Below are 12,500 nucleotides of genomic sequence, written 5' to 3'. Positions count from 1 at the left end.
TCACCATTTTTTCTTCGGTCTCTGTGTGTGTCTGTTTATAACTCTGTTTCTCTCCTTCCCTCCCCCCCTCTCTCTCTCAGTCCCCCCCCCCTCTCTCTCTCTAATTCACTGGATGTTTATTGGCATACAGGCAGGATTGTTTTGCCAAGCCATTACAGTTCAAAATTCAATGAAGGCGCAATTCTCAAAATGCGCTTTCACTCTGTCTCCCCTACTCCCCTCCCTCTCCCAATCTATAACTCTCTTTCTCTTTCCTCTCTCCTTCTCTTTTATTCCTCTCTGTCTCCCTCCCTCACTCTTGCTTTTCTCTCCCTTTTTCTCTCACTCTTACCCTCTCTCTCTGTCCCTTCAGTATCTGTCGGCATTTAACCCCACTCCCCCCTTTCTCTTCTCCTCTTCGCCCTTCTTCACCCCTTTTCCCCCCCTCTCCCTACATTAGCACTTACAGCATGGAACTGATCCACTGCTCTCTCTCTCTCTCTCTCTCTCTCTCTCTCTCTCTCTCTCCCCCTCAACCTCTCTCTCTCTCACTCACCCAACCTCTCTCTCTTCCCCCTCTCTCCCCCATGTCTCTCTCTCTCTTTTCTTCTCTTCTTGTCTGCCTCTCCTGTTCTCTCCTCTCCTCCTTGCCCCCCCCCTCCTTCCTTACCTCTCTCCCAGGAGTCTACTACTATGTTATCCCCCACTCCTTTCTTCAATATTGCCCTCTCTCTCTTCTCTCGTCTCCCTGCTCTCCCTAGAGTCTGTTGCTTTTAATAACATATGTCGATGTTTAACCTCTCCCCCTTCTCCCTCAGGTGTTTTTTGCTCTTTCGCCCCCCCTCTGTTTTCTCTCTCTGTACCCCCAACTGTTTTACATTTCCTACCCTCACGCCCCTGTGTGCTGTCCTAATTTTCATCATGTCTAAACTCATAAACACATGCCCCCCCCCCCTCACACACCACCAGCACCCACCATCCACATCCTCTACCTCAGGTACATCTGCTCTTCAGCCACACTCTCTCTCTCTGTCTCTCTCTCTCTGTCTCTCTCTCTCTCTCTCTCTCTCTCTCTCTCTCTCTCTCTCTCTCTCTCTTTATCTCTGTCTCTCTCTCTCTCTCTCTCTCTCTTCTCTCTCTCTCTCTCTGTTTACATTTACATTTGACATTTTTGGCATTTAAGCAGACGCCTTTATCCAAAAAACGACTTACAACAAATACATTTGTCTAAGTAAGTGAATCATTTATCCATCGGTCATCGCAAGAAAAAGTCAATCTCTGTGACCCTTAACTCACCAACATATGCGCATCTCTCCCAGCACTTCCTCCAATGCCCTCTCTCTCTCTCTCTCTCTCTCTCTCTCTCTCTCATTCATACACATAGAGTATCTCTCCACACACACATGCGCGTGCGCGCACACACACACACACACACTCTCCCTCCACACACTCTCCCTCCCTCCCTCTGTCTCTCTCTCTGTCCTCCCTCCCCTGACCCGTTGTCTTATCTCACTAGCGTATGTACTATGTCTCCCCCTCTCTGTCCTTCCCTCCCTCCCTCCCTCTCCCTGTGCTCCTGCAGGTGCGTCTGCTGTACTGCTCCCAGGAGGAGGCCGAGCTGGTGTTTAAAGCAGCCTGGGCCGCGGGTCAGGCCGGCGCCTCTCACATGTGGTTCGCTGTGGGGCCCGCTCTCTCAGGCCTGGGCCTGGAGGGCCTCCCCCGGGCCCTGTTCGCGGTGCGGCCCCAGGGCTGGAGGGACGAGCCCCGCAAGAGGATCGCCCGGGGCGTGTCCGTGCTGACTCACGGGGCCGTGGCGCTGCGCAAGGACTACGGCGCCTCCGGAGGGCCAAACTTCGTCACCAACTGCATGACAGAGGCCAACCAGACCCAGAGGGTGCGGGGAAGGATGAGGTGAGGTGGGGGAGGGGGTGGGGGAGAAGGGGGGTGAGGAAGGAATGTGGGGGAGGGTAAAATGGGTAAAATGGGTGAGATGGGTGAGAAGATATCGGGTAGAGTATGTTAGGGAGGAGGCTGCGGGTGGACGAGGAGGAAAGGGGCAGCCGGTAAAAACATGATTCTGACGGTAGCCTGGGTTGTACGGTTTTACTGCTGTGTGTTGTGTGTTGATAGTATTCCCTTCCACGAAGCATCTGTGGGCAGTGAACCATGGTCTCATGCATATTGATGAGCATGGATCTATGACTATGTATGTCTTCCACTTAGACTAGTCAAACAGACACCGGGATACTAGAACAGGTATGTCAGCTACAAGCAGCTATCCTGTCGCCTCAGTCCTCAGGGGGCCCCCCGAGCCATGTGTGACACGGCACTGCACTTGTGTCTGTGGAACGTGTGTGTGTGAGCAGAAGAAGAGAGAGAGAGAGAGAGAGAGAGAGAGAGAGAGAGAGAGAGAGAGAGAGAGAGAGAGAGAGAGAGAGAGAGAGAGAGAGAGAGAAAAAAAATGCAACTGCAACTGCAATGCCAATGACAATATATTTTTGTACTGCTACCTGCTGTTCACTGTCTGTAACTGCACAGCCCAACCTAAACCATGGCTATTGGTGTGATAATCCATTGTCATACATACAGTATAAGGCATCTGATAAAGCTTGGAACACAGCATGGGCGAACACAGCGAGACAATTAGAAAACCCCAGGCCTGTCTTATTATCAAAAAAGGTTTCCTGATTGCATCAGACATTGCTCCAGAGACGGCACGGCGTGTCACTTCAAAGTTCAACGCCTGGTTGCTGGGTCTGCGTCTGATCATTTCGACGTGTTTTTCTCATTAGAAGACAAGCCCCCCGACTGTCATCCGCCAGGTCGTCTGTGTTTAGCATAGAGCAGAACCTACAGCAGAACAAAGCACGTTTGTCATTGCCACGGCGCCTTTGTCGTCTTTGTGGTATGCTATGGGAGAAAGTCAGTAGGGTGTCATACGGTCTGTCTCCTCTGTAGACCTTGTGGTCCCCTGTGGTCTGCAGCACATCACAGAGGGGTACCGGATGAGCCTCAAACTCACCCCTGTCACCATCCGTGCGTTGACTCACCCACTGTCTATGCCTTATGTCAACACTGACACTGACAGAATGTTGTTACGGGAACGTCACACAAGTGTGCCCTAAATCTCATCTCTCTCTCTCTCACACACACACACACTCGCTTGCTTTCTTTCCCACTCTCTCAGTTTTTCCACTCTTTTCCCCCCTTTTCCCTCCACCCCTCTTCTCTCCCCCTCAGGTATTTCAATAATATAACGTTGGCCGGGCGAGACTACTCCTTCAACAGTGATGGTTACCTGGCCAACCCCTCGCTGGAAGTCATTTCCTACACACCTGCAGGAGGCTGGGAGGATGTAAGGATGTTACATCACTTCCTGTTATTGTGTTGAGACCTCAGACACTGGCTTGGTTCCATTTGGCTTCATCTCAATGGACCAACACGGTCTTGAGTTGCGCAGAAAAACCTGGATTTGATACTCAGTCTGTTACTAAACACTTGTACTAATTGTGTTTGTTCAGAGGGAGGTGAATGTGTGTGTGTGTGTGTGTGTGTGTGTGTGTGTGTGCGTGTGTGTGTGTGTGCGTGTGTGCGTGTGCATGTGCGTGCGTGTGTTTGTTGAACTGAAGCTATGTACAAACAGGGGGATGACGCAAAGCAAAAAAAAAACGGTGGACTTTCATTGTCAACGGAAGATGGAGACTTTAGGTTTTACGGCAACATTATTCTGGCGTAGTGGCGCGACTAGACAGAATGGGATCCAGGTATATTTTGGGGAAATGCTAGTTGATGGTAATAGGCATTAACCAATCAGAGGGCAAAGAAATCTTAGGCCTCCTAAGGTTTCCTGAATGACATACAACCATAGAGACGTACTAGTTTCACTGCATACTTTTGTTCCTATCGTCTCTTAAAAGCAACAAGCTCAGGCAGGTTACTGAGGTTTTGTGTTCATGCAAAGTGCCACTTCCATTAACCATGGCAGGGGGGGAGGGAGGGAGGAGACACCAACCACTGATCACTCAGCCGCTCTCTCTGCTCCTGCTGTGTGAGTTTAGTGTCTGTTTAGTTTCTGATTGACATTGAGTAGCTACCGCACACACACACACACACACACACACACACACACACACACACACACACACACACACACACACACACATATATACCCACACACACACGCACACACATGCCGACACACGCACACACACACACACACACACACACACACACATGCCGCCACACACACACACACACACACACACATGCCGACACACACACACACACACACACACACACACACACACACACACACAGATGCACACACCCTGAAATTCTAGCTTCGGTAAGTTATATTTGCAATCCATATAACCGAGTTGAGATGGTAAACTCACTCCTCCAGTTCAAACACCCCCACCACCCGCACTGTCAAATTGCTAGCTTTTCCAATAGCATAGCTAGTTTACATTGGATATTTGAGGAAGCGATCACGTGTGTTGGCAAAGCCTGAGGTCGCAGGTTCGAGGCTCGGAGGTCGGAGAAAGTTGAATTCCATGGCTATTACTGTTTGCAACAACTTTTTCTCTTGCTCTCGTATTAGTTTCACGGCTTTGCTTTGTCTGAGAGAAACGGATTGGCCTCCTGTCAAACACAGTGCTATTTCTGTTCCTCTGACTGGTTGAAAGGGCAGATAAGCGTTCATAGAGACATGGCCTGTGTGTGGTGAAGGGGAAGAACACCTGAGCAGGATGTTTCACAACATAAAAGAAGACTAGCCTGACATGACAGTTACTGCTCTGCGTCATTAGCATCTGGAGTTAGGGTAGCCACGAGGTGTGTGTGTGTGTGTGTGTGTGTGTGTGTGAGTGTGTGTATGTGCAAGTGCCAAGCCAGCTACAGTGCTTCTGACATGTCATGCATATTTTATAAAGCTGTGTTTTGTTCAGAAATCTTTAATGCGAGCCCCTGTCACCTGTTCAGGATGTATGCAGTTTTTTTCACTCTAATACTGCAGGATTTTACCACTGTCAGTGTCAGTATGGAGGGAGATGCTTATTCACCCACCCACACACACACACACACACACACACACACGGTTTAGATACCCAAACGCATTCACACACATACATATAAATACTCACATTCACTCATGAAGTCACTCACTCACGCACGCACGCACGCACGCACGCACTCACGCACGCACTCACGCACGCACTCACGCACGCACGCACGCACACACACACCCCTTCACCACACACACACGCACACACACACACACACACACACACACACACACACACACACAGTCCTGGTTCTCAGCCTCCTGCTGGTTCTAACAACCCACCAGAGTCCAGTCTCAGCATGTCGTAACATGCTGACTCCTGTCATTTCTTCTAAATCCCTTTCAATTAGGAGCTCCTGCTCTGCCCCTCAGTCTTAGATACCCACACGCACACACACACACACACACACACACACACACACAAACACACACACACACACACACACACATACAGATGCACACACAGATGCACACATCACATATACATCAAAAACATACTGTATGCACACATCCATGGCACATTCTGTGCACACACAAACACACAAATGAGGACATATACCCGCACACACACACACACACACACACGTGCGCATACACACACACACACACACACACACACACACACGTGCGCATACACACACACACACACACACACACACGTGCATACACACATGCACGCAGAGGATAAGACGTTTCTATCTGCCTATTATGCACATCCACGCTGTTGGCTCTCCCTGAATATTTAATGTTCTCTTTACAATGACTGCACCATTACCTAGCACCCGGGAGCGCCTGGCTTAGCTTACTGAAATACTGCAGAACAGTACGTTACCCAACATTAACACAGCTCACTCCAGCCAGGAGTAACGCAGCCGTGCGGTCCGGTATCGAATGGTACTGAACGTTAATCAGATGTGAAACAAATATGTTAAAGCAGCTCACCCCTGCTAGGGTAGGATAGTCTGTATAACGAAATATGTCAATCATGTTGTCCTTGGGCGGGCGGTCTGTGCATTTCTTTTTTCTTAGCCCACGTCATACCGCATACCTTCAGCAAATCAACTCCTCCAAATCAAGCCCTTAGTTGGATCAGGTGTACTCTCACTCCCTTTTTGTTGGAACAATGTTTGAGGTGTTTTTTTGCCGTGTGTGTGCGTGTGTGTGTGTGTGTGCGCATGTGTGCGTGCGTGTGTGTGTGTGTCTGGTTGAGAGGAGCTGAGTGTTCTCTCCCTGTCTGGGGTATCTGTTTCCTGCCTGCCGCTCCTGAGGGTGTTTTGATTGAATGCCGGTTGAGGACACGGGTCGAAAGGACCCGGGTCGAAACACTGTCAGTGTCACACTCTCTCTCTCTCTGCCAACCGGACGAGCAGACAGTCAGAGTGGACGGCACACAGCTGCCAAAGTCTACTCCACTCTACAGCCCTGGTTTACTGGGTTATATACAGCATCCCAAGCAATAGACTTCAGCACCTGTGTGTACAGTGTGTGTGTGTGTGTGTCTGTGTGTGTCTGTGTGTGTTTGCGCCATGCGTGTCTTCCTGTGTCCTTTTTTTTGTTTTGTTTGTGTCCTCCTTGCATTTACCATGTTGTGCAATGTCTCCTTGCATTTACCATGTTGTGTGTGTGTGTGTGTGTGTGTGTGTGTGTCTGTGTGTGTTTGCGCATGCGTGTCTTGGGTTTGTGTCTCCTTGCATTTACCATGTTGTGCAATGTCTCCTTGCATTTACCATGTTGTGTGTGTGTGTGTGTGTGTGTGTGTGTGTGTGTGCGTGTGTGTGCGTGTGTGTGCCCGCCCCGTGCTCCCTTTCTAACTCTCCCGTCTCTTTCCCCAGGTAGGTTCGTGGGACAATGGTAAATTGAAGACGCGTTATCCGGCGTGGTCGCGTTACGGTCCGTTCCTGGAACCGCCTGACGACGCCCAGCACCTCAGCGTGGTCACGCTGGAGGAACGCCCCTTCGTCATCGTGGAGCTGGCCGACCCGGACTCGGGCACCTGCATCCGAGACTCCGTGCCCTGCAGGCGGCAGCTCAACGCCACTCAAAGGTCTGGGTCAGAAGTACCCGGGTCATTTAGACCCGTCGTAGTAGAATTAGTGGGGTAGACAGACAGAACTCTAAAACCCACTGGATTTTTTTCACAGTCCACTAAATATTGAACACTTAAAATGCAGAGAATAGGGGTGCTTAGGTGGCGTAGCGCGTTAAGCATTGACCATGTAACCGCAGGGTCTCCGGTTCGAATCCGGCCGGGGACATATCCTGCATGTCATCCCTCCTCTCTCTCTCACCCATCCTTCCTGTCTAAAATCTCTACTATATCTGTCAATAAAAATGAAAAATATGAGTGGGACTGCCCCACAAAAAAGAAAAAAAAAGAAAAAAGAAGTCACGGGTCAACTTGACCCGTCGTAGTAGAATTAGTGGGGTAGACAGAACTCTAAAACCCACTGTTTTTTTTTCACAGTCCACTAAATATTGAACACTTAAAATGCAGAGAATGATTGCGTTAATTACCCCCGCAGTAGTGTGTGTCCTCCACGGTACAGCGCTCTGAACGGGAGGATACCCATTCAACCACACACACGTGTACACATGTACGTCTGTGCTTAGTAATCCTATCGCTAGTGCTATTGTAATCCTAAACTTCACAGAAAATTTATATTTTTAAAAATGTATATGTATATATACTGTATATATATATAGAGAGAGACTTTATTTAAAACATTCCCATTAAATAATGGCAATAATCAATAATAACAAAGGAATTTGCTGTCATTGGAAGGCAATTCAACCTGTGATATATAGTACCTGTGATATATAGACAGGGGTGCACATAACTGGTGCGCCAGTGCGCATGCGTCGCCAAAATGCATGCTGCGCGGCAGATCAGCCGCATGAAGGCGCTCTTGCGCACCAACATTTTTTTTTTTTTTGAAAAGTTGATTTCAGTGTTTACAGAACAGAGCAGTGCTTAAAGAGATGTCCGTTTATATCAGTGTGTTTAAAGAACAGACATTCAGTTAGTGCTTAAAGAGATGTCAGTTTATTTCAGTGTGTTTAAAGAACAGACATTCAGTTAGTGCTTAAAGAGATGTCAGTTGATTTCATTGTGTTTAAAGGAGTCGGACAGACTTTCATTCTTAAAGAGCAGTCATTTGATTTTGCATTTGTTTCTTTTGTTTTGCACACAATAATTTGGTCGTTCATCTTTATTTATGAATAAATGTCGTTTTGCTAATAATATATCCATGTATCCCTTTTTCATCCATCCTGTGGGACGGGTCGTGACTCGCGAGCTCGGGGAGCACCAAGCAGCATCCCTAGGTGCTCCTCTGAGCACTGGCCCCAAAAAGTTATGTGCACCCCTGTATATAGATATAGTACCTGTGATATATAGTACCTGTGATATATAGTACCTGTGATATATAGATATAGTACCTGTGATATATAGATATAGTACCTGTGATATATAGTACCTGTGATATATAGATATAGTACCTGTGATATATAGTACCTGTGATATATAGATATAGTACCTGTGATATAGAGTACCTGTGATATATAGTACCTGTGTATATAGATATAGTACCTGTGATATACAGTATAGTACCTGTGATGGTCTGAGGACTTCTTAGCCAGCAAGTGGAGCAAGATGAAAATGTGGTCTTGAAATGAAATCCCCATAATACCACAATGAAGACCCCTTCTCCGTAGGGAATGGCAATTAAGCTTATTAAAGTACAACATTAATTACAATATCAACAATGATTAAAATACTGTTCAGTTGAAATTCGGTACTATGAAGTTCCATAGAACCTTCTATTGAGTGCTTGAATGCTTACGCGGTCGTCTAACTGAAGGAAATTCATATGTGAAATAAGATTAAACACCAGTAAGCATGAACAGAAATAACCTTATTAAATGACTGAACATCTCTTTATATTTACTGCACAGGTTTCCATGTAATTGCATTCATGGCATAGTACCATCATTTTATTGCAATCTGCTCGAAACTCCGCTGCCAAGCGTTTTTACAGATTTGTCTTTTATTGGCTAGCCTGTACAATTGAACACACGCAAATCACACGTCCCCCCCTCCAGCTATCACATGACCTGTGTTCTGACCCTAATCAATTGGAGAACAGTCCCCTTGAGTAGGACGGGGGGGAGGGGGGGATGATATGTGAGGGTGGAATTGGACATGAACACAATAGAGGGTTATTGTTCGTCACGTTTTAGGAAGCATATGGTTATCCTGTGGCAGCCATTATAATATCACTCTGTCAGTCAGGGCTAGGCCATTGCATTTAACTCTGTCTCTCTCTCCCTCTTTTATATCCCTCTCTCTTCTCTCACTCTCTCCTTTAACACCCTCCCCCTCTCACAGGAGGTGAGATTCTATCTCAATTCATTCTTTATTCTATTTACTTAACTAACTGTTGAAGACTCTCTTCTCCTGCGTAAATGTTCATGTTGTTTCCCCTAACATTCTGCCTCTCCTCCTTTCTCCTTGTTTCTCTCTCCCCACTTGTTCTCTCCTCTTCTCTTCTCTCTCTCCCTCTGTAACCCCAGTGCTCTCCAGGACGGCGAGGGTCCCAAGAAGCAGTGCTGCAAAGGCTTCTGCATTGACATCCTCAAGCGATTGGCCAAGATCGTGGGCTTCACCTACGACCTCTACCTGGTGACCAATGGCAAGCACGGGAAGAAGATCGACGGAGTGTGGAACGGCATGGTCGGAGAGGTAAAGTCTTTCACTTGAAATAGCCATCGGTGTGTTTGAGTGTCTCTGTGGGTTGCTGACTGTAGTTTGTTTGTGTGTATGTGTGTGTGTGCGTGTGTGTGTGTGTTAGTGTTTGTACTGCTGTAGCTCTAGCTATAGCTGTTTATATAGGTCCCAGCGTTCTCCGGCCTCTCCTCTTGCCTCCAGGGTGACCAGTTAAACGCTGCGTGTCACATCAATCACAGAAAGAGTTATGGGCCCTTAACCACAGCCAACACTCCGACAGCCCATCGTTTATTACACACACTCAAATACACACAGGAATGCAGGCAGAAAAGAAACACACAAACACACGTACTGTACCGCACGATTATACATACAGACACAGAGAGACATTGACACACACAAACACACCCTGCATACCTCAGCAGTTTGCCTTTTTGGCTTCTATGAGAGCGGGATAGTGGATACACACTCAGACACACGTACACACACACACACACACACATACTGAGAGCGAGACGACGAGGCCGTATGCATGGTGTGCCTTGTCACCTTCCAGGGAAGAAATTGGCAAAAAGCTGTTTGCTAAAGCATGGGATCAAGAACACAACTAGCGAAACAGTTTCACTTGGCTCCCTTCCTTTCTCTCTTTCGGTCTGTATGACTTGATCCCCGGCCAATAATGTCTATCGACCTACATTCACATGCAAAAAAAAAAGGGCTAAGTGCGTTTTATTTTCATAGGATAATTTCTGGTCTTTTGATCAGATGTTCCAAAAGCCTGGGCGTCCTTTGATCAGGTAATCCAGAGACTTGGCAGAGTTGAGTGTGTGCATTTCTTTCTGCCTCCTTCGCCTCCTTTTTTCTGCTGATTTACTCTGAAGTGCGGATGTGCCATGTCTAATGTAGATTAGCATTTCACTTATTCAATCAGCAGACACAGCGTTTTTCAATTTAGGGAAGGGGGAGGGGAGGGGGGAGGGGGGGGCTAACTCACTTTGTATGATAAAGAGATGAGTAGGAGACACGTGTGGAGTGTTCGTACTGTAGCTTATGTTGGGTGGGGCCTAATAGTCTGAATGGGCCGATACATTCCAGAATGTTCTGTGTGTAGTGTAGTGTAGGCCTAGATCTGCAGTAATCGTAGATTTAGTTCTCTCTCTCTCTCTCTCTCTCTCTCTCTCTCTCTCTCTCTCTCTCTCTCTCTCTCTCTCTCTCTCTCTCTCTCTCTCTCTCTCTCTCTTTCCAAGCCTTCCTGTCTAAGCCCCGCCCCCCCTCCTGACAGTTGTTGTTACTCCTCCCGTCCTCTAGGTGGTGGTCAATCGAGCCAACATGGCCATCGGCTCCCTGACCATCAACGAGGAGAGGTCGAAGAGTGTCGACTTCTCCGTCCCCTTCGTGGAGACAGGCATCAGTGTCATGGTCTCCCGTAGCAACGGCACCGTCTCCCCGTCCGCCTTCCTGGGTGAGTGAGGAAACACAAGGCCAAATTACGGAGGTCAAAGGTCGCCCTTCAATCCTACTCACCTGGGGCTAGAAGGGGTGCAGGCCTTTTGTTCCAGCCCTCCGTTTCCATCCAACACTCTTCATTAAACAAATCATGGTTTTTAATGATAATTGCTGTAATTAATCAGTGAATTAATACATTTTTTTAATGATGATTAATCATATCTTATTGGAATTTAGTTACCAGCAAGTTGTATTTGCGTTTTAAAACCCTTGTGGTCGTATTAAGTGGTTCAGTCTTCACTTCGTTCTTTACTTGCCTTGTTGGTATTCTTTATCGGTCTCCTCAACTTATATTTTCACTTTGTCAGCAACTGAAATGCTGCTGTAGGAGGGCAGACTTATTGAGACTGAGCTGAGTTGATTGGAAAATACAGAAGCACTGTAGTGAGTCATACCAATTGGTTCGTTCATAGAGTTTTGGGAGATTTGTTTTTGCTCAGACAGTTTCTATGTCCACATGGGCCGTTGTTGATTGACATTTGTACTGATTCTCCTCTCTGTTCTTCTCTTCTCTTCCTTTCTTTTTTTCCTCTCCTCTCGTCTCTCCTCCTCTCGTCTCGTCTCGTCTCGTCTCCTCTCCTCTCCTCTCCTCTCCTCTCCTCTCCTCTCCTCTCTCCCCATCCCCTCTTCTCTTCTCCTCTCTTCTCCTCTCCTCTCCTCTCTCCCCATCCCTCTTCTCTTCTCCCCTCCTCTCTTCTCTTCTCCCCTCTTCTCTTCTCCTCTCCTCTCCTCTCCTCTCCTCTCTCTCCCCTCCCCTCTTCTCTTCTCCTCTCCTCTCCTCTCCTCTCCTCTCCTCTCTCTCCCCTCCCCTCTTCTCTTCTCCTCTCCTCTCCTCTCTCCCCCCTCCCCTCTTCTCTTCTCCTCTCCTCTCTCCCCTCCCCTCTTCTCTTCTCCTCCCCTCTTCTCTTCTCCTCTCCTCTCCCCTCCCCTCTTCTCCTCTCCTCTCCTCTCTCCCCTCCCCTCTTCTCCTCTCCTCTCCTCTCTCCCCTCCCCTCTTCTCCTCTCCTCCCCTCTTCTCTTCTCCTCTCCTCTCTCCCCTCCCCTCTTCTCTTCTCCTCTCCTCTCCTCTCTTCCCTCCCCTCTTCTCCTCTCTTCTCCTCTCCTCTCCTCCCTCTCCTCTCCTCCTCTCCCCTCCCCTCTTCTCTCCTCCTCTCTTCTCTTCTCCTCCCCCAGAGCCCTACAGTCCGGCCGTGTGGGTGATGATGTTCGTCATGTGCCTGACCGTGG

At 48.0% G+C, this 12,500-nt stretch overlaps 1 protein-coding gene across 1 annotated transcript in view; it reads left to right on the top strand.

Annotated features, from left to right (window-relative positions):
• The window catches only part of grin2db (glutamate receptor, ionotropic, N-methyl D-aspartate 2D, b), a gene marked incomplete at both ends in the record, with an annotated part of 36,170 nt that overhangs the window by 3,423 nt on the left and 20,247 nt on the right, over window positions 1–12,500 (top strand). The window contains 6 exons of the mRNA XM_080540187.1: window positions 1,562–1,890; window positions 3,220–3,334; window positions 6,874–7,098; window positions 9,624–9,782; window positions 11,076–11,229; window positions 12,447–12,500. The exon at window positions 12,447–12,500 is cut by the window's right edge and continues 72 nt beyond it. Coding sequence (XP_080396313.1) covers window positions 1,562–1,890; window positions 3,220–3,334; window positions 6,874–7,098; window positions 9,624–9,782; window positions 11,076–11,229; window positions 12,447–12,500 — 1,036 coding nt within the window. The remainder of the gene's footprint in view (window positions 1–1,561; window positions 1,891–3,219; window positions 3,335–6,873; window positions 7,099–9,623; window positions 9,783–11,075; window positions 11,230–12,446) is intronic.

Source organism: Nansenia antarctica (assembly GCF_963989245.1).
Source record: "Nansenia antarctica genome assembly, chromosome: 10".
In the NCBI taxonomy this organism is placed as follows: Eukaryota; Metazoa; Chordata; class Actinopteri; order Argentiniformes; family Microstomatidae; genus Nansenia; species Nansenia antarctica.
The sequence above is the reverse complement of the archived record's forward strand: the minus strand, read 5'-3'. Positions and strand labels throughout refer to the sequence as shown.